Source organism: Cydia amplana, chromosome 2 (genome assembly GCF_948474715.1).
Source record: "Cydia amplana chromosome 2, ilCydAmpl1.1, whole genome shotgun sequence".
NCBI lineage: Eukaryota > Metazoa > Arthropoda > Insecta > Lepidoptera > Tortricidae > Cydia > Cydia amplana.
Window position 1 is genome coordinate 18062352 of NC_086070.1, and position 25720 is coordinate 18088071.

Consider the following 25720-nt stretch of genomic DNA (forward strand, 5'->3'; position numbering starts at 1 on the left):
TGGTCACCAATGACCGATATATTCGCACCGTAGGTTCAACGCCAAAGACCGATTAATCGGTCACAGACCACAGAGCAACATAGACCTACGTGCATATGCATAAAGTTCAATTTCAGTTTTGACACTTCGGTGACGTGGCGTCAGCGTGACAGCTTTTGTATTTGACATGGCGTCGAAAAGGTTAACCTTTTGAACGCCACAGACGGCAATTGACGTCAACGCAGAATCGTGACAACGACGCCAAAGACGGCATTTGCCGTCGGTCGTTTTTTGATGAAAAGCAACTGAGAAACACCCCAAAAAAGTTTGACATTATTTATTCACAAAACTAAATTTTACCCCCGTGGCGTTATCAGTGGCACGGCAAATGGATGCGCCGTTTGGCGTTCAAAAGGTTAAAGCAGGTCTGTGAAATTTGTTGTAGAGCCTGTGTAGTCTGTATGTATTTAAGAGGTGATCTCCAAATAAAACTAGGAATATTTTAAAATCGTGTATTCATCTATCGGTGCGTAAGTGTTCGGCGTCTCGCGCCGGCGCTTCGTCATACCGTGTCGCGAGGCGCAGCTAGGCGCGCGGCGCAGGCTTGCGGCGCCCTGGGCCGCGGCGGCGGGCGCGGCGGCGGCGGCGGGCGGCGCGGACGGCGCCGCCGGCACCACGCCGCCGCGCCGGCCGCGGCCAGCGCCCCGCCCGCTAACAGAGCCCACCACCACGCGAAGCGCTCCGCCGGCGCGTCGCCGCCGCCGCCTAGCGATAGCCGTCCAAACTATATTGCCACACACTCTACGATGACTGGTACTACTGCACCAAATCAAATGGTCTCATAAGTGGCATTGACTTTACGTCCCTTGTTATTGTAAACTACCTACAAGATACGGCGTAAGGGAATACAGACGGAAGGAGCGAAATACACTCTACCAGCTCGCATTACGTATATGTATGCATTTTAACAAAGGAGGCTAATACCTAAAAAATGGTAGAGTTGCCAACGTAGGATGCCTTCGCTCCCCATGAGTCCATTACGACCTTGAGACCAATTTAAATTTAAATCTTGACATCTAAATGACGTAATTTGTTTCATGCGCCCGTGCGTCTAGCTTGCACCACTTCTATTCAGACAAGTAGTAGGTACGAGCGAAATGCACACGCGACTGAAAACTAAATGACATCATTCAAATATCATTTACATGGTAAAGTTTACGTTCGAATTGGCCTACGCTACTCGAAATATACCTAATAATGCGACAATTATGTACTGAGACAGTGTATAGTGTACCTATGTATTGAAGATACTTAATTACGGCCCGATTCGAACTTTAAGATAAGTACGTCAAATATTACGTCTAGATACGATACATTCCCCAATGCTGACGTGAGTGACGTGAACCAATTGAACCACAACCACTAAATTCATAAACGACGTAACGTAACCCCCCCCGTATTGGTATTCGTTCTAGACGTAATATTTGACGTATCTTAAAGTTCGAATCGGGCCGGCAATTTGTTCAATAGTTCTGGCGAACGCCACTGCCACTGCCGATCTTCCGATGAGAGCAGACCATATAGACGGAGTTTAGAGCAATTATTTCATGAAACCGATGCTGCCAAAAATACGCGGGGGTGCGGGGGTACGAGGTGAGCGAATCCCGTGCCGTGATTGGTCCGTTCAAAGACAGACCAATCACGGCACGGGATTGGCTCGAAGATGGAGTAAAACTACCGTATAAGTGGCAGAGGGGGTAGCGTTACTATGCTCAGTCTAGAGTCTAGACAGTCTGAACGGTTACATAAAGGATGAAAGGTTCGAACAGTTGACTTAAAGTAAATGCCACTTAAGATAACATGATCCATGAGAACAGTTTCATTGGTTTCACAGAGTCGGTCGTGACCGTTAATAATATCCGTGGGTAGGTATATCTAGTTGGATGCGTTTGTAATCATCTTCATCGCGTTCAATATTGATCAATGACGTTAGTATTGAGTCGACATAAAAAATAAATAGTACGGTACAAAAGGGGAATCGCCAATTTAAATTAGATCACGTCGTGTACTTTTTTTGTTGTATAGTTCGTTTTTTTTAGCATTAGAAAGAACTTTAAAGAAGGTAAGTGATTTTGACATGTCTTTTAATTGAAAAACACTTTTTAAAAATCAATAACTATTACTTATGAAAGCAGAAGACTATAAAAGATCGTATTAGATTCATAATTGTTACATATTTACCGTAACTTATTTTTAAAATGTGTTTTTCAATTAAAAGACAAATCAAGATTGTTTACCTTATTTCTAATGCTAAAAAAAAAAACGAAATATAGCTAGAATAAAATACGAATAATGTCTACTATTTTTTCTTTGTTGAAATGTATAATAATGGAAGTTTCGGATACACAAACGAAACAACAAAAGAAGCTTACACGACCGATACCACCAAAGATTGCAATATTTTTAGTAACATGGGAAGCCATTAGCATTTCAGGATAGATTTTTTTTAACAAACTTAAATAGGTAATAATTAAGTGTAATAACCCAACTGGAAATACTGAAATCTTGTAAGGCTTCAAATTAGAGGCTGCAGGTTTATATATTTTTGATTTAGATTGTTTTTAGCGTGATTTTAAATAGCTTATTACAACATGCAACATACATATTTTATCTATAAGTTTTAGAGTGAAAGCATATTGTGAAATTGGAGAAGCGATGGTACCGCAGGTAAATGACAGCAGGGAGCGCGACAAAGCGACATACCACGTTAGTTGCTAACTACCAGTACCTACATCACTATATACCTAAACAACTTTAGTGAATATGTAGTGAACTATTTTAATATGAATAAAATTACGACCAGTCACGTATCGACGCACATACAGGGACAAAACCAAACCAAACTATAGAACAAAAGACATCAACGAACGTTGAACCGATACACATGCACTTCGTTTCGGCAGAACATAGATAGGTACCTAGTTTGTTTTATTATTTCGGTTGACACGTAGAAAAACTATTGTACACAATAAGCTTTCCAAATCTCGTATCTTACTTAGGCCACCAAGTTACTGAGTGGCTCAAACATTGCACTCGATTGAAAAGCTCTTTTACAGTACATATAGTGCTACTTTCCCGTACTAGTGCGGAAATTAGCACTTTCCGTAGCTATGTCAAAAATTCAAAGGGCTGGCAAAGCATATGTACTGTAAAACGTTGTACGATACACGTGCGAATAAGTAATTCGCAACTCGTGTCGATTTAAAACACTCCCTTCGGTCGTGTTTTAATTTATCACCACTCGTTGCGACTTTCCTACTTTCCGCACTTGTATCGTAAATAACTATATTAAATCACTCTTCCTAATTATGAATATCGGTAAATAGGCGTAGGTAAAGCAAATGTACCTATTATGAGGACTCGACTCTTTTACTGCGCCTGTGCTGATATTGCGGTAACCCCATACAAAAAGTTCCTATATACCTAAAGGATACTGGTAGCTAACAATTATTATAATATTATAGTTTAAGTATACATAAAACCAAGAATCATTGATTTTCCTATAAGATGTACAATTTAAGAAAAATGTATCGAGTTTGACGGCTAAAAAGATAGTGATGTACGGAGTCATACATATGTTTCGCGGTAACTGAATTGTCAAACGTTAACAATTAACAATCAGACTTTCAGAGTTACCGCATATTGTAAGAATCGGTACAGTGCCATCTACATTAGCTGTCAGATTCGAAGCACGACTCTGTCTTAGACTTAACTCCCGAAAATCAGTCAATGAATCTTTTATAAATCGCAAATTATAAGACTTATACAAATTAACAGAAAATATTACTGATTTAGACATCACAAATGGAGTTACAGTACCAAGCTAAATACATGTAAGTATACCTATTTCACATGCAATATAATAATTATATATTAGGATATAATAAGTTACACATAGATTAAAAATACTATGGTATACTGACAATTATTTTTGCCTTACAATGTTAGGAACCTAGGAACAGATAAAATGCATGAATGACAGACAAAATATCGATAATGAATGTGTAACAGCAATGAATATATACGGCAGATTAGGTACGTTAATTTTTATATGGATATCAGTTAGTGTTTTAAGGCAACGCGGCACTGGACAAACTTAACACTCGGCGGGTTTTCTGTTCGTAGTTGCTTTTCTCTATAAAGTATTGAAACAAGCGCGTGCTTCAGATTTTAGTCCATTTTAAAAATGAACGTACGCAAAAAATCGAAGGGCACATAAGCTCTCAAATATGAAAAGCGGAGCGAGGATCGGCCGGGGCGTGCTTGGGGCGGGCGGGAAGGACGAGTGGTGTGTAGAGACTCACGTGTGCAGCGCCCGGTCAGTGCGGGGCGGCGAGCACAAGCGAGAGCGCGGCCACAAGCGCGCCGCGCGGCGCGGCGAGCCCGGCCGCCGCCGCACCGCCTGCGCACACGCCGCGTCAGCGCTCAGCCCGGGGCCGCGCCGTGAGGAGCCCGCTCGGACGCATGCCCGGTGTCCGGTGCCCGGTCTTGATCTAGGCTTTCGCGGAAATAGCTTTAAAGGAGCGCTTTTTCGGTCGGGCATGCGTTCGAGTGGAGCGGCAGCGGATGGGAGCGACTCGTGACAGCCCACCCGCGTCAGAAGGCGCTCGGACGGAGCGACTCTGCCAACGAGTAGCGGCGCGGGCCCCGGGCCCCATAGTGCGATGACTCAATGCAAGCTTTGTCCCATTTCAATAAAAAAACGGTAACTACTCCGAATAATTGTACTAAAACATTTTGGCTCTAATGATCGACTCAAAAGTACAATGACATAGAAATTTAGACTTAGGACAGCGAGCGTCACGCGCGAGATTGGAACTCTCCTGAGTCATCACAGTATTCTAGAAATAGGTAACATAAAGAAAATTTAGGTTGGAATTATTATAAATGAAATATATAACGTGTTCATGTTAACACATTTAGATGCGATTAAAATATCCTATGAAAGGGAGCGTAGTTCGTAAATAAAAAATCCGTAATCTTTGCAACATAGTCAATATATTCTGCTAGTCCATCAACAATATATATTCTATCGGCATTTCTGAAACGTCGCCTATGGCCAACTACACCTATCCTACTCTAACGCTACGCAACAGCGGTCACAACACCCGGAGACAAAGATTGCATTGAACCACCGATACTGAGAAGATAAGTAGATACAGTGAACATAACATTATTCATGATTCTTTAGAAATAATTAATTATCAATACTACTACAGTGTTGAGATACAACATCTTATAATGATAGAAAAGAAAGCAAGAGTAAGCAGCAGCGGAGAGCGGCCCTGCTCACTCCACGTACGATTCAACAAGCTACATTAATCGTTATAATATAGGTAAATAGATACATAATTTTATAATTTCCCTAGAATGCGACGACAAATGCAACAGTGTAGATACAATCCATACATAAGTGGGAATGCAAAGTGCGGTGCCAATTCTTAGTTAACAATTAAACTTTACTATTTACATTTTATAAAATCTGTTAAATTATTAAATGTTTATACGTACCTAGTGTATAATTAAATATAAACAATACTCTAAATAACACTGTCTTACATAAGTAAATACTATCTACCGACTTATCTAGAAACATATACGGGGGGAGGCTAAAATATTCGCGCCGCATAAGCTAGAAAAAGAATTAAAAAAAAACTATGCTACTTTTATCCCCACCTCTTTGACCGTTTAAATATTGCCGCCATTACTAACGATTAATAATTAACATTCTACTTTAATACTTATCTTTCATTTTTTTTTCTAAGGCCGCGAACTTTTGTGCCGCCCCTCGTAGTTTTAATATAAAAGGTATGTACTTAATTTGGTTTGTAACATAGTTAAGTAGGTAGGTAGGTATATTATATTATTATATCATTTGTGTCCATGTTTCTTGGATATGGTTTCAAACTTGTATAGGTATTAATGTTCAGAAAACATGAATGTCCTGATTTTCCGATGTTTGATTGTAAATCCCATCGAAAACTATTTTGCCCCAATAACATGTCAGGTACATCTTAACTTTGACGAAGCTGGTTATATGTACCATTTAGGTGTACCAATAAAACGTCTAAATAATCTAAATGCTTAAGTACATAATCCTTAACATCATATTAAAGTTTAATTGGTACATATATGGTTTGGCACAAATGTAGAAGTCTCCACCTGAAAGAAAACTATTCGACTTGTGCAGAAGCAGCGAGCTGGAATGCTTCTTATACTCGTAGAAGTTACGACTTACGATGCATTGATCCCGGTATAACTAGCAGTGACTAGTAGTGGCTGTGATTAGTCCCTAGGTACCTACTAATGAAACCGAATTCCTTTTTCCACTTTAAAGTACGTACCTACTAGTGACGTTTTAATGAAACGTATATGTGACTATTGAGGAATAAAGGATTTTGGTTTTGCAAAAATTGAAACATTTGCATTTTTATATTACTACAAATAGTGTAAAAAGAAATCGCTGCAAAATACTCAAGATTAAGTGAAATCAACAAAATTCAAAACAACATTAAATTCGAGGCGTTATGAATTACATATTCGCTTATAGATTGGTCGAATTTCACCTTAACGCAATACCCAAGTACCTATACCCGCTTCCGACTCGCACCCAAAGGCACTCTCCATTCCGCAATGTAGTTTCAGACTTGTGATCCGAGTTTCAAACTATCCGACAGGTAGCTTGAAAAACGTCCAGTATAACTGTTATAAGTATTATTTTAATAACAGTGAGTTTAAATCAAACGACAAACAAAACTGTTTCCGCATGCTGTATAACAGTAAAGAATTATACATAGTATGGATTTTTTTTTGGGAAAAGTGCCTTAAAAGTTAGCTCATTTTACTTAAAGGAAACATTCTTTTATTTTAATGGAAACAAAACTGCATTCAGAATTTTTCAATTTTTTTTTTCATATCGCTCGTCTAAAAATATTCCCGAATACTAAATATGAGATTTTTTCCACCCACTATGCTTTCGGTATACTACCTTTCTACTCGTATTTGTAGTTAAAATGCAGAATCGGTGAGACCTCTGGGCGCTCGTCGGACGCTCGCGGGTCGTGTGCGCTGTAGTGTGTGTGCGTGTGTGTGTGTAAGCGTGGGATACTAACAGTGCGGAGCGCGGTGGGCGGGCGCGGTGGCGCAGTGCTGCAGGCCGGAGCAGGCGGCGGCGGGCGGCAGGCAGGCGCCGGCGCACGAGCCCGCGCCCGCGCCCGGCGCCTGCGCGGGGCACGAGCCCGCCTCCGGCACCGTCACCTCCGTCCACACGGCGCGCCAGCCCGCCGCGCCCACGGACTTGTCCGCCACTATGAACCTGCAAGAGACGCACGATTCACCACAACGACCGGGGCTGAATAGGCTACATGACTAATTTTCATTTATGGTATCAATCGATGGGATTTATTTTTAGGATCAAATGTGGGACCCATTGCATTAAAGTAACACAAAAGTCAGAAATTGTAATCAAAGGCCGACAGTCGCACTTCACTCGCGAAACGCCCTATACAAAACGGCAAGGAAACGTGACGTCAAGGTCTCTGGGAGCCCATCTTGTAGTATGGACAAAACAAGAAAATTGCGTTTTTGTCGGTGAAATATTGCGTTTATGTATATAGTTGCCATACAATATTTTTTTGGATGAAATGTAAGGAATCGAATGGTACCCTTACTTTTATCGTTTTTGGAAGTTAAAAAAAAACTTAAATTTTGAAACTTTCAGGTCCTGTATTTTTGTAATTTTTCAATATTTTATTTTAATATCCACATTATTGTTATTATTATATTACATTATTATTATTATTATAAATTGCTCGTTTGCTATCTATTTTACTAGATTTTGTTATAAAATTCAACATGTGTCATCATCCCTATTTAACGAGCGTATTACTCTTTCAATAGTTTTGCAAAGTTTAAAAATATTAAAAATGTTTGGATTACTTCTGAACTGATACTGTTAGAACCGACACCGTTAAGTGAGCTTATTAGTTTCGACACTCTCCATCAAAGTGGAACACGAAATGGAAGGCGATACAATAATAAGTATACCTACGTATGTGTTTTGTAAAGGTATATATTTTTAATATTTTTTAAAGTTTATGTAATCAATTTGGTGTACCTGTCTACATCAAAAGTGTTATAATTTGTATCAAAGCTCGATACTCACGAGAGGCGGATGGAGTTGGACGAGGACAGGTACTGCCAGCGGTCGCCGGGCGCCTTCTCCCCGCACAGCTCGAGCGGCGGCCCCGGCGACTCGTACCAAAGCCGCAGCACTGCCGCCGGGCAGCCGCGCTCTGTGATCAACCAAAGCATACATCACTACAATTACCTATTACCCTTCCATAGAAAATGGACCACAGCCAAAATGTATGAAAGCCACTTTTTTTTTTCGCGATTTCGGGGTTGGTCCCATAGTAAAATTTGCTCAGTATAATCCCAAAACCTCCCTGGCAACGGGAATGCAGTTATTTTTTAGCCACCCTGTATGGGAACCCCGGAATTTCATAACAAAAGTTAAAAGTTTAAAAAATCGTAACTCGAAAACTACGAAAAATCGGCTAACATACATGGGGTATATTCTGATAGCCCACGACGTGAGGAATCTAAAAAAATTTTTTGGACGTCAAGGTTTGGACCACCCTGTATATTCTCAAAAGTTAGGGTATAAATAAAGGCCCCATATAGCCAACTCAGTGCTTTCTTGGGAGCACTAGAAACCTTACTCAGCATCAGTACAAACGCAATGCAGAATAAAAGATTTTTGAAACTATAGTGCCTAGGGTGAGCGGAGTGTCAGAACTTACCGGTAAGATGTCCCTCCACAGCGAAGTGGTCAAAATTGAGCAGCAACCGCTTGCCGGGGCGCGCGGTGACGAACCAGTTACAGACGCGGGACGCGGTGCCGCGCGCGGGCGGCTCGTACGGCAGCGGGAACCGCGGCGACGTGATCGCGCCCCACTCCGCGCCGGACACGTTGCCGCCGCAATCGCCGAATATTGATTTCGCCGGCTGAAACAGAATCCGTGTTCGTTCCTTAAAATATATTAAAACATAAGTGTTGCGAACGCAACCTTTATATATATTTGTATAAAATCTCAATATCTATTCCTAATGCAGTAGCTAAACGCGGCCGTCGGGCTCGGCTAGTATTCGGAAGCTTTTTCTTAAGCTCCAATAGGAGCGCTCCACATACTTTGTATCGCGGCCAATTAGAGGCACCTAAATTTAAACCACCTTTTGTACTGATCAAATATTGCAAATCTGCACTCTCTCATCAGCCTCCATACAATAACCACCACTTCTACATTTAACCGTTTTGGCAAGAACCCTTGTAAACCAGTACTTTGGAAAATTATATCAGTTCACTAAGAATTAAAGCTTTTTATTTGGGTCGTCGAGCTCCTGACCTGCACGGCGGCTACAATAAACCTGTAAAATTTCTGTCATGTTTACAAACGTAAGTTTTTTATTTAATTATTAGCAAACAATTTGTTTGTCATCATCATCGTATCCACTACTTAAACCTGAGGGCCTACCGCGAACCACGTTCGACGTGTTGCCTCCCTGTCACACTTACGTACGAAATTACAAGTGCGACAGAGAGGCAACACGTCGAACGTGGTTCGCGGTAGGCGCTCAGACTTAAACACACTCACTTATGCGGCTGTTTCGATCGAAAATCTTCTTCTGCTAAAAACTGTTAAGGAAAAAAGCAGTAGCTTTACGAATTTAGATGTACCGATAATCTCAGCTCAATAATTAATAATTTATTAGTCATGGCAGGTAAGAGACCTCAACGACCTGCGTGAAACACCCCTATGGACGAGAGGAAAGACTATAAGCAAAATTGATGTGACCATAAACTTAGGAGTTACCCTTACCTCAAAAACATATCTCGCTTTAAACCCGGAAGCGACATTCTCCGCGTCGGTGTGCAGCGCCAGCCGCAGGCCGAGCGCGCCGCGCGGCGAGCGCAGCGGGCCCGGCGTGGCCACGCCGCACCAGCGGCCCAGCGACACGCGCGACCCCTCGCGCCCCGTCCACCACGCCTCCACCCAGTCCTCCGTGCATGTTGCGCCGCTGTTTAACGTACACACACTTTAATAGGTAGGCGTTTGGTTGTTGTCAGGTTTCAATGCTATCTACACCTACGCCGCGGCATCACGGTATTGAGAGGTCGGTGGGGTAAGATGAAAGACCGATTTAACGTTTGATACAGTTTCTGCTGAAATGACGGCCAGTGAATTAGCTTTGGAAGTTTAGATTTTTAGAATTTCACATAACTAATTATGGTAACGGGCAATCATGTAACATAAAAAAAGGTATTCGGAGGAATTTTGATATTTCACTGATACTGTAAAATTACTTCCTATTCGTCTTTCATGTTTTTGACGTGTTTAATGAAACATACCACTTGGAGTAAGGAGCTGATAGGTGGTGGGAAAGGTAGCGCAGAGTCAAGCACGAAGGGTTTGTCATCCCTGATCTATGTTAAAAGTCATAAAAGTGTTATGTGTCTTCTCCGAGACCACGGGGACAACGCCGTCGTCGAAACGTCGGAGGTAAATCTTAAAACTTAGATACGCGATTAAGTCCCGGTGTACAATTTAATAATGTGTAAAAATCGTGAAAGTTTAAATCAGTGTTATGTTAAAAGCATGAGCACACACCCGTATAGACCAGCCGTGGCATTCCAGGCGTCGGCCCTCATCTTGAAGTGGTCGAAGACGACGGTGACCTGCTCGTTGGGCGTGGCGTCGAGCGTGTAGGTGCAGTTCATGCGCGAGGGGTAATTGGAGGGGTAGCGCGGGGAGTTGAATTCGCCGCGCTTGCGCGCCTCCGAGCGATACGTGAATGCGCACTCGCCGGTAGGCGCCGCCGTGCCCGGCACGCGGTACTCTGTAACACGGTGCCTGGTTCAATAATCGATCACTTATCTAACTTATTACTCAGTCCATTTTTAACCTCGACTATATTGGTCCTCGCTGCGCTCAGACCAATAAATTGCCTTAGATATATGTACGGTTCGCTTTATGCCCTTGTTGTACAATCTACTATATATAGATATAGTAGTACTAATAGGTACTACGACGTGATGCAAAATGTTCGAGATATATTTTAATAGGTCAGATATAATTGAAAAGCAAAGTGGACGATTAATCGACATCGAGTGTGACTCTTAACCCATTCACTCCCAGTGCATCTTACGCGCTACGGATGTAGTCATTAGACTTTTTTTTTAATAGCGAAAAGCACCTAGAAACAAGAACCCGCCAAGCGCGTAGCTGGGAGTGAATGTGTTAAACTCGACGACCCTAAAAACCCAAAAGTGAAATGTGCTACGTTTACAAACCAGTCTCAAACGTGTATTTGGCCTTGAATCCCCTGCCCTGCAGCTCGCCCGAGCTGAAGACGAGCACTAGGCGCGGGCCGTCGGACGTGAGCAGCGGCGGGTACGGCGGCTCCAGCGAGCTCTCGCCGCACAGCTCCGCGTCGTGCTTGTCGTACGAGTCCGTGGCCTCCTGCCCGCGCAGGTACACCTTCAGGTACCCGTCCGAACACGCGCTACTGCACACACCAACATACAAACATCAGCGAGCGTTCCAATCACCAAAGACCTCCTGTTACGCCGTAAACTAATGATGCACAATGCAGGCTGTGTGAATTGTAGAATCACAATAGTAGGTATAAGATTTTATACAAATCTATCATGTTTCCGTTGCATTCGGCGTTAAAGTACCTACTTAACTATACCTATGGGTACCTAGTGTGAACTCAAGAAGTGATATTGGAAAAATATTGTATTAAATTAGAAAGAAGCTTAAATGAAGATGTAATATAAGTAAGTATAGTATACGTATGATTCTGTGTTTCTGATTAGTTTTCTTAATATACCTACATTTAAAAGTTTTTTGATAGTTATATCTTAGGTAAATATTTAATGTATGAACTAAAACTTACTCTGGTTTAGGCTTGTCCGATTTTGGTATAGAAAAGTTTTGAAACTCCAGTCGCACCCTTTCCAAATTTTGTGAATCTTGCATACCATATATAAAATATCTGCAAAGAAAATATTTCCATATTCATATGTTAAATAAAAAAATAGACATTTGTCTCAATTTCTTACATTGCTTTACTTACCTACAAACAACTTTTTGTATATAGGGGAATGGATAATTTGGATGGTACACGAATCCAGAAGACTCCTTCTTACTGAGGATCTTCTGGTCGCACTCGGAGCCCCTAATGTGCTCGGCGTCGTGTTTACTTATAAAATCTGTGAACAAATACATAATCATCATTAATAACCTACAGCCCTGCTCACGTAACGTCAAAAATGACTGTCCTCGACCGTGAAAATTGCTTCTCATAAAGATTTGTCAATAAAAGAGTAACATATGCGCCAAATCGTTACTACTTCAGACAACCTTTAAATAACTTGTGTAATATGTAAATTAAGTTGGTAATCGAATTATCGAACGAGCAAATAAAGTGGAGCAAAGTTCTTACATTCCAATAGGACACATCTGTCAGCAAGGGGCACATCCGTGCGTTTCAAAGATATTTTATTTTTTTAGTTTTTCATCGAGACATTGGAGACGAACTACCATGTAGTTCGTACCGAAGATTGTTACAGTTGACAGAATAAGTCGTTATAGGCAGACACCGAAGCAAATTATACTCGAATTGATTTTATGGGCAATCAAACGCTACTGATGAACTGATGAGTCAGATGTACTACGCCGTAGCACGTGGTTGTGTTTTTGAGCTATGTAGCGAAAATCGTAGACGTTGAGTTACAGTGAGAAGCTAACGCGGTTACTACACTGATGTCGTGTGTGGACGTGACACGCCCCGCCCTACCCTACGTCCCGCTCGCACACCGGAGTGACCGTGCGGATCTCCAATGTAAAGACGAAGTAAAATACCTAATAATAATACTGACCTAACTTAACAAAACTCTCCGAGAACTCGAAGATTCCCTTGAAGCCGCGGTTCTGCGTGTTGGCGGAGCGCGGCAGCGAGTAGAAGGTGACCAGCAGGCGCTCGTTGCTGGAGTAGAGCACGAGGTTGCGCTGCTGGCCGCAGTACGTGCCGACCACCGCCGACGTGTTGTCCGGCCCGTCGTACACGCGCACCCAGTCGAATGGACAACTGCGGTGAATTTGATATATAGTAAAGACTGGACCAGTAGTAAAGGTACGTTACGTGTACCAGAGGTGTTTGGTTGAATGGCAGAAACAAGTATGTGTAATGGAAGAATGCATTCCAAATCATTGTTGTAGATGACGTAAAAATCACAATAAATTGTAACGTGACTCAGACCCACCTATTTTATATAGCGTTATTACCACCTAACAATTTTTTAAACACTTCTAAAACATAGTGACTCCCTATCTTCATGTTTTATTTAAGTACGTACATACCTACGTCTTATATTCTGTAATGTGTGCTTTATCTGAATAAACTGTTTCCTTTCTTTCTTATAAATATATTCTGGTGTGGCCAATTTATTAGTTTACAGTTAATTATGTAGAAAACAAAGTAATGCAATGTTTTTAGAGCAAACGCATTTTAATTGGAGTAGCATTAGTCTGTTCAACCTGATATTGATTTGACATAAGTTACGATTCAATTCGCTCGTACTCGTACTTATTATATAGGTAGGTACCTATTACTATTGGTGCGAGTGCGAGTTCTTGCTCAAACCACTGTAAGCATAATGCCACGTCAAATCATTGCAGATTTTAAAAGTTTGAATGCCGCTCCAGTTAAAATCGATTGTCAAGTTAACAAATTGGGTTACCAATCCATTATCATAATTTGAGAGTCACTATTTGCGTATGTAGAGGCCGATTTTTGAATTTCTACCGCTCGATTTTGTGTAATTCATTCAATAATATCTCCAGTATTTGGCATTTAAATTCTACTAATAGAATTGAAAACGAGTGGTCGATTTCACTAGATTCCCATGGATTCCTATCGCACGTATTTCAAAAAATTGCATTTCGCCGAAATCGAGCGAACGAAATTCAAAAACCGCCCCTCTGGACACGTTATTCTTAGTGATATCACCACTCGACATTGTAACATACCATAACAATTGTATTTTACCAACTAGAAATTAAAACCCTTGTATTTGCGGGCCATTTTATTGAAAATACATACCTAGTCAATGTATTTTCAGCAAAATGGCCGGATGAGATTAAAGTACATCAGAAAAAAGTCGGATTCTCATAACAATAACTTGTCAATAAGTAAGGACCACGTAAGGACGTATTTAATACTCACTGAGGCCCGCCGAAGAACAGGTCGAAGTCGCGAAACTCGAGCCGGATGCGCTGCCCCGGCTGCCCCACGAAGTGGTAGTTGCAATTGAGCTCCTTGGGGTACACGCCGGGGTAGGTGGGGGACAGCAGCAGCCCCGTCTTGCGCTTGCTCGCGTCGATGATGAACGAGCACATGGTGTTCGGGACCGGCGTGCCGATCTCGAACTCCGCTGAAGAATACAAAAGTGCATTATTGGTCCGTTTGCTAAACCGCCCACGCAATATACATTAAAATGGGACATGATGTACACAAATCACACATTTTTGCCAAAATACAGGAAAGCTGTTATATGCAATTACTTAATTTTTTTTAAAGAAAAGCGTCAGCGCTTAAAACGACCTTATTATACATTTTTTGCACAGAAGGTCCGCGATTAGCCGCTTTCGAATTCAACAGCATTCTAACTTATTCTCTGCCAGCACGAGCCACGCGCTACGCTTGTAGTCGATAACGTGCTTATTCAGCTTTATAGCGAAAAGCGCCAACGACCAGAGAACCCGCCGAGTAGATATTGGCAGTGTATGTGTTAAGACAGAAGGTCGTACTCACAGGCGTTGATGAACTGGTAGGAGCCGGTGAAGAGCGAGGGCGGCGTGTAGGGCTTGTCGGTGTAGAAGGAGAGCGCCACGGCGCGGTGCAGCGACACGCGGCGGCGCGGCGGGATGGGCCCGCAGTAGCGCCCGCCGAACGCAGAGTTCACCAGCTCGCCCGCCTCCAGGGACGCCATCTCCGAGTATATGTCCATGTACTCGCGCATGCATCTACGTTTAATTAACAGCTTTATTATAATAGTGATTTCTTCATGGGAAATACACAACTACTTACAAATAAGAATATGTTTTTCCAAAAGTTTAGTAGGTAGCTACTTCTTCAGATTTCTTTGGTAGTTTTTTGTCCATAGGGGGCGTAAAGCCAGAAAATTAGAAGTGGACAAAAGATATGGCGCGCCGCGCGATACTTGCGATGAAAGAAATGGACATTGCGCGGGTTTTTACCTTTTATCTCAATTATTCTGAAAAAATGTGTTTAAAATTTTCACTAGCTATTTTATACTTAAATTATACTGCAATGGTGTAGGCAGGTTTGCAGGGTAACGATATACAATTCAAAATAAATAAAAATTAGACATGTTTACGTGATTTTTTTTTTCAATTTAACTACTTATTACTGTTACCTATATCGACCCTTGACTTAAAGACTGACCGGTCTCTACCAGAGGCCTCGAATCCGATCCACATATTTTAGGAATAGTGTTAAATAAACTAGTATCTCAGCCAAGGTCGCACTGTTTGACCCAGTTCCCATCCGAGACGGAAAACATGTTTGCGTCGTCTTTATTTACGCTAAGGGTTACCTACGGCGTATTAATAACTCTGAAATCTTTCCTCGATCAGGAATGGTGAAATATTCATATCGCCGCGCCGATGTTACCCGCTACGAATAAAAGAATATTGATAAAGGAAGTGCGCTTCCTTCGTATTGACATGGATATTGTGTTAAGCTATTATTTTATATATATCATCAAGTCATCAATAGTCATCAAGAGTCATTGTTATCAGGGAAAGATTGTAGTCAATGAAATCGGAGTACTTTAGAGTTCCTACATAAACAAGAATGTTACATGGTGCATCTAAATATAGGTAAATATGCATGCAAGGTACTCACGCTGGAAGCTCCCCCACCGCGGCGCCACTGATAACATAAAAAATAGTAGGTATTTATGGTATAAATTATAGGTGTTATTATGTAAATGTTATATACAGTATGACATGTTGCGAAGTTATAAACGGCTGTTATTACTAGCTGATGAAGATCACGACCATATAATACAGATTGAGGTCGCTACATACATTTACATTTATAGTCTTCACTGAGAAACATATGGAATTTGAAACTTAACTGCTCCCAGTATCTCACAAAAAGAATATTATGCTACGGCTGCTGACGAGCCAAGAATTTTACGTAGAACGCAAGTTTTGAGAGAGTTTACCTATAATATTTTGTTAAAACATTACTGGCATATTTTGCAGAATACTCGGCGTAAAACTACGTAAATGAATAACTGAACCTGCATTTCGTTAAAGCTTTGCATTTCTGAGAGCGTATTAATTAAAATGTCTGTACCTAAAGCCTAATCCTATTAAGCGTCGTAGACCACATACCAAATGAGTTAGTGTCGTCTATATATTGAAAATATACGTATTTACGATGTGAGAAAAGATAGGATTGTAATGACATCATTTTACAGCAAATTACAGCGAGCTTCATGGTGGTAATGTAAATAATTTTGATATACCTTTAGTTCTAAGGCTTGTTTGTGTTCCATAGATAATACACAAGTAATTTTGTTTGTTTTGTTGATACTTAGATTACTTAGCTTAAGGAAATATTTGCAACACCCTTCTGGGGTCCATGAGACACTTTTATACTTTGTATTTTTTGTAAGAACTCTTTACCATGGTGCAATAAACGATATTATGATTATGATTATGTGCAGGACACTGGAATCATTTTGATCAGTGCTCCAGAGCTGCGAAAGTATAAGGCTTACTATGTATAAACCCTGTTATTATGTCCTAGATTGGCGACATTATCAACCTAATATACTAGGAAAGGCATATTTACGCACTCGGGGGGTTTGCCGCGCAGGTCGAAGGTGCGGAACTCGATGAGCGCGCGCTGGCCCGGCGCCGCGAGGAAGGTGTACAGGCACTGGCGGCTGTGGTTGTTGGGGTTGATGAGCTCGGGCGCGTTGAACGTGCCATTGGTCAAGCCGTCGCGGCTCACGAACGTCTGGTCGCACTCTGCAACACCAAAGTACACTTTTGAAAATTACTTTTCACATCTATTCGAAAAAGGGCTTTTTCACCTCAGCAGCTCGAACAAGGGTACTTTGATTCTTAAAAACAGTGAGCAAAATGCGATTTTGCTCACTGAGTGAGACAAAATGACATTCAAGTGACCTTTACTGTCAAATGTCATTTCAACATGCGGGGTCTAATAAAAGTTCGAAATACTTGGGTTCTATTATCTCTGTCCCTTTCACACTGTTAGCAAAGAAACAGACAAAAAAAAGTTAAAACGACATTCAACGGTATATTCACGGTTTATAATAGACCCCCGAAAAACTTCAGACCGCATCGTTCCAAACCACGTACGAGTATGAATTCTTAATAATTAATAAATAAAAATAAAGTTTAAGATTTCATAAAACCTGATAAAATACTATATTTTAGGTATTTTATTGTACAATTAAAATAACGAACTCAAAAAATACACAGATCATCACGCAAAATTAATTATTTTACTTTTAAGAATTTCTACCATAGTTGACAAATAGTACGTATCCGCAATTCGGACCGTATCTTACAAAGATTTTTTTTGTTGTCAAAGTTGGCGATTGAAGTGTCAGTTAATGTTTGTTATTTCTATATTATTTTACTGGAATTTATTATTACGTTTTGTTTTTGTGTTCCATTGCGGTAATTAAACTTAATTGTTTGTATATCTTAAGAAAACATGAGTGCAGGTATTAAGTGATCAAGAAGGATTACATTTTTCAAGTTGTCTAATAGGTATGTTCTCACTGCGCTGAGGTGAAAAATGTTGTGTACTACACGAGATCAAAGTTATTTACATCTCGTGCGCTTTTGAGTCCCTTACTACGCTCAAGATTCTAAATTAGATTCACTCGCTACGCTCGCGAATCTATTATAGAATCTTTCGCTTGCACGGGACTCAAAATAAGCACTCGAAGAAATATCAAACTTTGATCACTTGTTGTACAAATAACTATTTCTTCCCTGCTAGGAGGGATCAAAGAGGAACTATTCTGTTTTACACTGTTCTGACAGTTTTTTTTTTAATAAGTACTATTTTTCTTAGCTAGAACAATACGCTGTGCTAATTATCGCACTAGTGCCCCATACGAACTGTAAATGTAATTTTAATTTAGAATGTTATTATTTATTAATAAGCTACATGAGAGGTCTAGATTATTGATAACAGTCGATTCAGTTTGTTTTGAGGGTCAAATGTCTATAGATGTACGAAACGTGAAGTCACTGTTAAGTTCGTCTTATAAAAAAACAAGAAAATTGCTATTTTTACGGTGACATATTGAAGATTTGGTGCAATCACACTACGGATACAAGTCTGTAAAAGGAGTCACTTCATTAATTTCATTTGATATGATTTATAGAGTTCGTATATGTAGGTATCTTACTATTCTCATGGTCGAAATGGAAAGTAGAGTGAGGTGTAACCCTTGCATCCCATTTTACTCTCGAACAATAGGCGTTCGTGGAAAAAAAATATATCTCCGGTTCTTTCAACCCTGCGGTCACTTTTTACCCTTGGCTAAACAACAGTTTATATCAACTTATCGCTTAGGTATATAGTATTTACCGAATAAATTTAAAAAGTTTAGGCGTTACGAAACATACTTTAGGGATTTCGTACGTCGTAAAATATGTTGCCAAAAAAGGTTCTTCGTCAAAAAAGTTATGATTATGAACCACTGTTTCTATAATTTATCATAAGTGGCACGGAACCCACTTCAGACTCTCGTCCCTCCGCCTCGGGCGAGCTATTAAAAGTTCCATTAAATAATACTCCTTAATGAGGTTTTTAAACGCCTAACACGGGAAAAAAATAAGCGAGAAACCAGCCCCAAGTACCGCGTCTTCCAACGTCGAGGTTTCATTAAAACTTTTCATCATGCCACCGGGAAAACAATTTAAGTACCTACCTACCTTATGTGAATATTTTAAATGTCGGTTGAGAACATTATAAGAGTTGCACTAGTTTTAAGCTACATGGATCATGTGATGTTACACTTTAGCAGTTAAGTAGGTACCTACGCACAAGTCCTGTACAAGTGGTATTCAGAATTAAGTATATGTATAAGTATAGGCAGTGTATAAGTGTAACTGACGTTTAGACACTATCGGTAAAAATTATGATATTGTAATTTTTTTGATTCATTCAAGTTTTCATATCATTTCATTTCATTGTAATGACTGCCAATAATAGTAATGTCAATGTCATTACTTGAATTTATTCTGACTATTATAGTCTCTGAACCATATTAATTTTCATAATAAAGTATTTATCTTTTATATAAGTAAGAGTATATAGATATTTACGGAAAACTACCGTAAGTTTATACTCTGTATAATTCTGGATAACACTTTAAAGTAAGACGAAGAATTTATTAGAATAAATGAATTGATTTTAGTGACGACTGACGTGAAATATCTGTAAGTAATATATCATGTACATCTGTAGGTCTGATATGTACCTGTACATATCAGAGAGAATATATGTAATCACTACACTATGGTACCTACGTATAAATCATATTTAAACGAGTAGATTATATTAAGTAGGTATCTAATAAGAGTAATTTTCAATAACATTTTGCGGTTTAGCGGGGAAGTACCTAGGCCGTAACTACGAAAAGGTATATATGTGGTATATATAATGCAGAAAGACCTCTTTAATAGCGGGCTTCATATTTTTCCTTTGTTTGCGGACTCATTTTGTGCCGAATGGTTGGAAGTAGAATACCTACTTACACTGAGTTTCCAGAGAGTTCCGTGTTGATTATTGAAAGTTCATAAATATCAAATCTTTAACGAGTGGATTATTTCATTTCGTGCCACACACCACAACTATCTACACTTACGGTATAGGGAAAAAATATAGGTCCTATTTACCTATCCTATATTTTCCTATCTTAATTAAACAGACTTACTATGATAAATGAAAAAAAAACTTTAAAAACAATAATATACAATACTAAGTATCATTTTTCCAGTCGTATAAACTTTACTGAAAATGGATGCGAAGTCTATTTACAAATATGTATGTTTCATTCCAATAAACATTGACTTCGGCTGTTCAGTTTGTAAGTAGATTTTGTACTACTTTCACTGCTAAACTAAAGTTGTAAAAGTAGACGCATTTAAATTAAGTATAAATACGTAAAATACAGTAGCTTGCTGTGTTTAAAAAAGAAATAGGTACACTGTTAAGTAGGTACCTAAGAATCATTGAGCGACTACAAAATGTTTGAGGGTGTTTAACTTAACAATACATGAAATGCGACTCTACGTGTTGTGCTCATTCAATATTTCAATAGTTCAACTGTAGCTTCATGAAGGACGTATATTTTACGCTAGGACAGATTGCGAGAAGACAAAGTGCGCGTGCTCGTGACAGAAGGCCATTAATTACTAGACAAAGCAAGCGTAAGTGGTTAATTTACATGTTAGACACGACGATAAGTGCTGAAGACTTTATCTCACAGCGGTAAAAGCTATTGTTCAATGGCTGATAATGTACCGTTGAACGCGACGTGGCATAGTCGAGTGCACTGTTGTTGGGTAAACTATTAACCCTCAGTTGCATGATAACTTAAAATGGAAAGGTTATGTATAAGATGCTACCTCCAATGTCTACAAATGTCTACAAATAGTTCTTGTCACTCCTTGCCATGGTAACGTTCTCCTGGATCACGCTTAAAACCTTCGTTTTATGGTATTTCAATTCAACAAACATGCATGTATGTGGTAGTTATAAGCTATTATTATTTTACAAAGCGTTTAGAAGAATGTGATTCAATTTTTTTTTTCTAACATACTGTTTCTTTTGTCCGTGTGTTGAAGGGACAAAATAGCAAAAAAAATGCAAGACAGGCTACGCCTATAAGTGCTAGGGCCAATGTAATTGCTGTTTTCAAGTAGGTGTTGTAAATCGACAGTAAAATCGTATTACATAATATGACAGTGATAACTGTCAGTAGAAAGCGGCCGTCGCGTCGGCTTAATTCAGGATCACGCCGCGCCGAGCTTACTCAGAACTGTTAGGGCGGCCATTAAAACTTCTCTAAGCGCGCGCCGCGATTAGCAAGTTCCTTGGGATTTATGACTCCGGGTGACGGAAAATGTATCCAGTGTTGATCCAGTGTTACTAATAAAGCCTGCATGTGCCGAAAAAAAAACTGTAAATTTCAAACGGTTGTAATTTTATTTCTAAGCATGATGACGACGGCTTTCTTATCGCATTTAAAAGTCCTATTATTAGATTATACATTTTAGTGCAAATAATTCTGGTTTTACGCCATGCGACGTTACACCGCTGAATAGAAGAGATCACTGAAATTTGGTCTTTTCCAAATGACAAGAAAATTTTCAACATACTCCATGCTTGATTTCGATACACTTAAAATAACCTCGTAGATTCGTGCATTTCATAATAACCAACTACTAATTTAGTAATTTGTGTCATGCCCCCGCATGCCCGTCATATTTATCGTGAAAAGTTGGGGTAAATATTCGGCTAAAGTGAAACGAACTATAAACAAAATACATAGTATTTAGATTCGTTCAAAAGTTAGGATAGCTAAAGTAACCGAAAATTTGCGTTATTAATTTCTAGGCCAAGTCAAAAAGCAAACAATTTCCTTCGTACAAAAAGTCACATTTTTTAATAGACGATGAGCAAAGTAAGACCACCATACATCCTGCAGTGCCGTTCTCTCGACTATTAATGGGTTCAAATCAAGAGTGTATTAAAAGAGAAGGATACAACAGCCAAAAAACTTTGCCATATCCAGCATGTGTTGGGATGGTGCAGGCAAATATGAAAAACGGGTCCGTAAGTAGCTGTCACTGAATGCGCTAGGAAAAAACTGCCTATCACTCCTACAGAAAATAGAATAATAATAAAAATGGATAATTATCTAGTAATAGTAATCCAAAAATCCTTATCAATTGCATCAATTTTTCATTTGAAGATTAGTTTTTTTTTCGTTACACCCCTTAGGTAATGATCTGGTAAATATCTATGTATTACGTATTAGAATCATAATTTTTTGGTCTTCATCAGCAGTTCCACGACTTCTCCAAGTGTTGGTTTCCGACTTACTAGAGCAAATGCACGATTTCTTATAAAAATACCCAAAATATAATATTTTTATAAGAAATCGTGCATGATATTTGGCGGATTTGGCGTGTTTCCTCGATTTTCCAGGAGCCTTTCCCTAAAGAGAGCATTAACGAGCTGCTGTGGTGAAATGAAATGTTGAAGTACGGTTTAAAAAAATTGCGACAGGCGTACTCCACTGAACATTATGTGCCTACACTGTGGCAACACGCGGCCCATATGTGCAGGATCTGCTTCTGATAGTATACTATACATTATTAATAACGTCAAGCGTTATCTGGTGGTTGTTCAGGCTTGAATCTATGACAAAGCTAAGGCTGGGCACGGGGTATTCAAACAAAAGAAAATGTAACACAATGGGCCCGTTTCGTTTTCGAATGCCATTCGTTTTTAAAGGACTATAAAAATACGAGGTGAACAAGCGGACAAGTGGCAACATTTATCGAAATGGAATGGTGTGATAGGTATCTCACTGGGGTGCCTACGCGCTACGTATTGGCGGCCCGCCAAATATTACGATGATATTTTCCATATCCCTAACGTCCACTTTGCTACCGACGAACGACGAGCTCAATACCTAATCAATAATCCTTTTAATGTTAATATACAGGTGAATGTATTATTTCTAAAGCCATTGTGCAGAGATATATTTTAAAGAATAAGGGATAGGTTTTTTTAACAAAGGACATCTAATTAGTGCTTGTGCCACTTAAAGTAATATCATTCGTGCAGTGTACCGGGGTTGAGGGAGCATTCAATTGTACGCTATAATAAGATCTCTTTCTAAGATTTAAAGGCGAAATCACAATTAAAGTTAGCAGTTAAGTGTAATAGAGATTCTCAGAGGAATTCGAGAAACCTACTTGACTATTGTCTTGCCTTCGGCCAACTTGCCTGTGGGTTAAACTTTAATCGTTTTATTTATGTTTCAACGTAATTAAGTGCCGTATCAGGACCGCTATTAGCTATCATAAAAATGGTGATTATACATATCTACCTAATTAAAGTTCTTGTTTGTGTAACTGTTATTAAAATTATTATGCAAAAATATATATCTTCATTTCTAAGTAATTTGAATGTGTAGGTATAAGAGATCTTATTACATCGTTCTGGATGATTATTTATGGAAAACGTACTTGGAAGTTTAGTAGGCGAGGGGTCGGCGAGCGCGGCCCTGCTCGAGAGCTCCAGCGACTCGCCCGCGACCACTGCACAGAAACAACACCACGCGTTAGAATGCTGCTGATCGTGACCATCTACCGATTCCTGCTCTCGGCGTTATGCTCTTTTACTATTTGTAACCTTTTTCAAAACTAAGTATCTATTTTCTGACCGTTCAGTTGATGCCCGGTAATAAGTCTAGTACATGTAGCTCGATGAAATGCTTATTAATACCACGTAACACAAAGTGCCATTTGAAATTGTGGGCTGCTCAACACGAGGCGTTAACTGGTTGGAGATTTATTTGATTCCGCGCCATGCGAGTAATATTTGGCATCTTGTTATAATAAATCGTTGTAATTTTTATTTAGAATGGAATTAATTGGCTAGATGACAAGTTTTTACTAATAGTATCAGTAAAGTGTCATTCAATAGAACTTGCTAACTATGTAAACAAAAGTTACTAGTAGATTGACATTCAGTGTCAATTTTAGTATGGCGGTTTGTTTACATAGTTAGCAAGTTCTATTGAATGACACTTTAGGTAGATCTAGTTTGTTTTATGGATCAAATAATGTCTATATGGGATCCATTGCATTAAAGCAATGTCAGAAACGACAGTCAAAGTCTGACAAGTGACAATCGTACTCCACGCACGAAACGCCCCTTAATAAATGGTACTCAAGTGTGAAGTCACTGTTGCCGTCTTGTAGTGTGGAAAAACAAGAAAAAAAAAAATTTTTGACCGTGAAATTTTGAAGATATTCCCTTTTACAGTGAGGCGCAAAATTCTCTCAATAGTAGCATCTTAGTAGACAATGAAGAACAAGAAGTTAATGTCAAATTGTCAATCACACAATCTGCGAGAACTTTATTCACTGCCAACGTTTTCGTAGCTCTACACTCGTAGCCGAATCCAGCGTTTTCCCGCTTTGTAGAGGAAAGGGACTGCAAACAGAACCCGCCGAGCTGCTTCTCCGCACTCAATGTGTTAAATACATAATAATACATACAGTATCCATGAAATTTAAATATTCAAGTACGTAAAATATGTATGATAAAGGACAGCTCAAACTTAGTGTATAAATTTACGTAGCACGCGAAGTATCAAGGAGTTTAAACTGGCAACAATTTATAAATAACCGAGTGAACTTGGACAAAGTTTAGGCGAAGTCGGGACTATAAGGCCGAGGCTGGCAGGTGGCCTCTTTGTTAATGAGAATTTAATAAAAGCCGTCCAACTGTTTAAAAATGTTTTATTTAATTAGTTACAGTGCATAAAAGAGGCTATTAAAAACAAAAATAGTACAAAGATATCAATTTTTATTTTCGAAACGTATCCGTTTTGTTCCGTTAGATATACTTATGTATTATAGATTTAGTGAACTCGTTTTCTCAACTTGAAGATTCAAAGTATAATTTCATACATTTATTTCTTCGAACATCGTATTAAATTAATAAAAAAATTTCGGATAGGTACATCGTCATGATTAGTCAATAATTTTTAAGAAAAAAAAAACCGACTTCTATGCGGCCCGGTGAAAGATTATTGTAGATGGTGCGCTATGTAGAAAAGGAGGTAAAACCACCCACTTTTCTAGTAGCATTTCGTTTCTGTAAGGCTCGCAGTTCTAACCTAACCTAACCCACTTTTGTTCGGTTCTGTGAGGATAGCAGTTCAAACCTAACCTAACCCACTTAACGGCGCATGCGGTGCGGTGTACGGGGGTTTGAGCGGGAGGGGTTTGGCCTCATCATACTTTATACCTACATTTTATGGTAGGTAATCATAGTAGTTTGTTTAGTTTAGGTATCATAGTGGTTTTCCGGGTCAAGGTCTGTGTCCGAGTCCGGGTCCGAGTCCGGGTCTAGTCCAGGTCCGAGTCCGAGTCCAGGTCCGGGTCCGGGTCCGAACCGGATCCGGGTACGAGGCCGGATCTGGATCCGAATCCGGGTCCCAGTCCAAGTCAAAGTCGAAATTCGAAATCACCAAACATGTACTATGCGTCGTTGAAGAGTTCTGTTCTGATCATCATCAGCAGTTCCAGTTCATCAAATGCGACAGTTTTTAATGTTAATGCTTTATTTTATGATGAAAATACAGAAAATTCTATACGTGTGCCTTTAAGATTTGAGGAGTTCCCTCGATTTCTCATGGATCCCATGTTCAGAACTTGAGCTTGACATAAATATGGCTTAAAAACCTAACTTGCTTAACAAACATAACGAAAAGGAAAAA

The 25720-nt window shown here is 39.7% G+C and overlaps 2 protein-coding genes across 4 annotated transcripts in view; both read right to left on the reverse strand.

Moving 5' to 3' along the window:
- Nucleotides 1–454: 454 nt before the first annotated feature.
- LOC134659806 (uncharacterized) lies at nt 455–5620 on the reverse strand. The gene is made up of 2 exons (XM_063515514.1): nt 4344–5620; nt 455–744 (listed from the first exon to the last, which is right to left on the reverse strand). The coding sequence occupies exons 1-2, from the start codon at nt 4580–4582 to the stop codon at nt 471–473; spliced, it is 513 nt and encodes a 170-aa protein (XP_063371584.1). The 5' UTR covers nt 4583–5620; the 3' UTR covers nt 455–470.
- A 1510-nt stretch (nt 5621–7130) lies between these two features.
- Nucleotides 7131–25720, reverse strand: part of LOC134659516 (dorsal-ventral patterning tolloid-like protein 1) — a 109347-nt gene continuing 90757 nt past the window's right edge. For 2 of the 3 annotated variants that reach the window (XM_063515187.1, XM_063515195.1), the window contains 13 exons: nt 17000–17174; nt 16036–16062; nt 14920–15131; nt 14332–14539; nt 12986–13194; nt 12181–12316; nt 12001–12099; nt 11393–11607; nt 10710–10938; nt 9921–10119; nt 8844–9048; nt 8204–8333; nt 7131–7354 (listed from right to left, as the gene is read on the reverse strand). In XM_063515187.1, coding sequence (XP_063371257.1) covers nt 7147–7354; nt 8204–8333; nt 8844–9048; nt 9921–10119; nt 10710–10938; nt 11393–11607; nt 12001–12099; nt 12181–12316; nt 12986–13194; nt 14332–14539; nt 14920–15131; nt 16036–16062; nt 17000–17174 — 2252 coding nt within the window. In that variant the 3' untranslated portion in view covers nt 7131–7146. Of the gene's footprint in view, nt 7355–8203; nt 8334–8843; nt 9049–9920; nt 10120–10709; nt 10939–11392; nt 11608–12000; nt 12100–12180; nt 12317–12985; nt 13195–14331; nt 14540–14919; nt 15132–16035; nt 16063–16999; nt 17175–23456; nt 23529–25720 lie in introns of all 3 variants that reach the window. The other variant, XM_063515179.1, reaches the window with a different exon arrangement.

What these genes read in the sequence shown, in the direction of transcription:
- LOC134659806 (XM_063515514.1), bottom strand. Translation starts at nt 4,582, where the DNA reads ATGCCCGACCGAAAAAGCGCTCCTTTAAAGCTATTTCCGCGAAAGCCT. An exon ending in ACTGACCGGGCGCTGCACAC is followed by an intron (nt 745 to 4,343) that starts GTGAGTCTCTAC and finishes GGCTATCGCTAG; the next exon opens with GCGGCGGCGGCGACGCGCCG.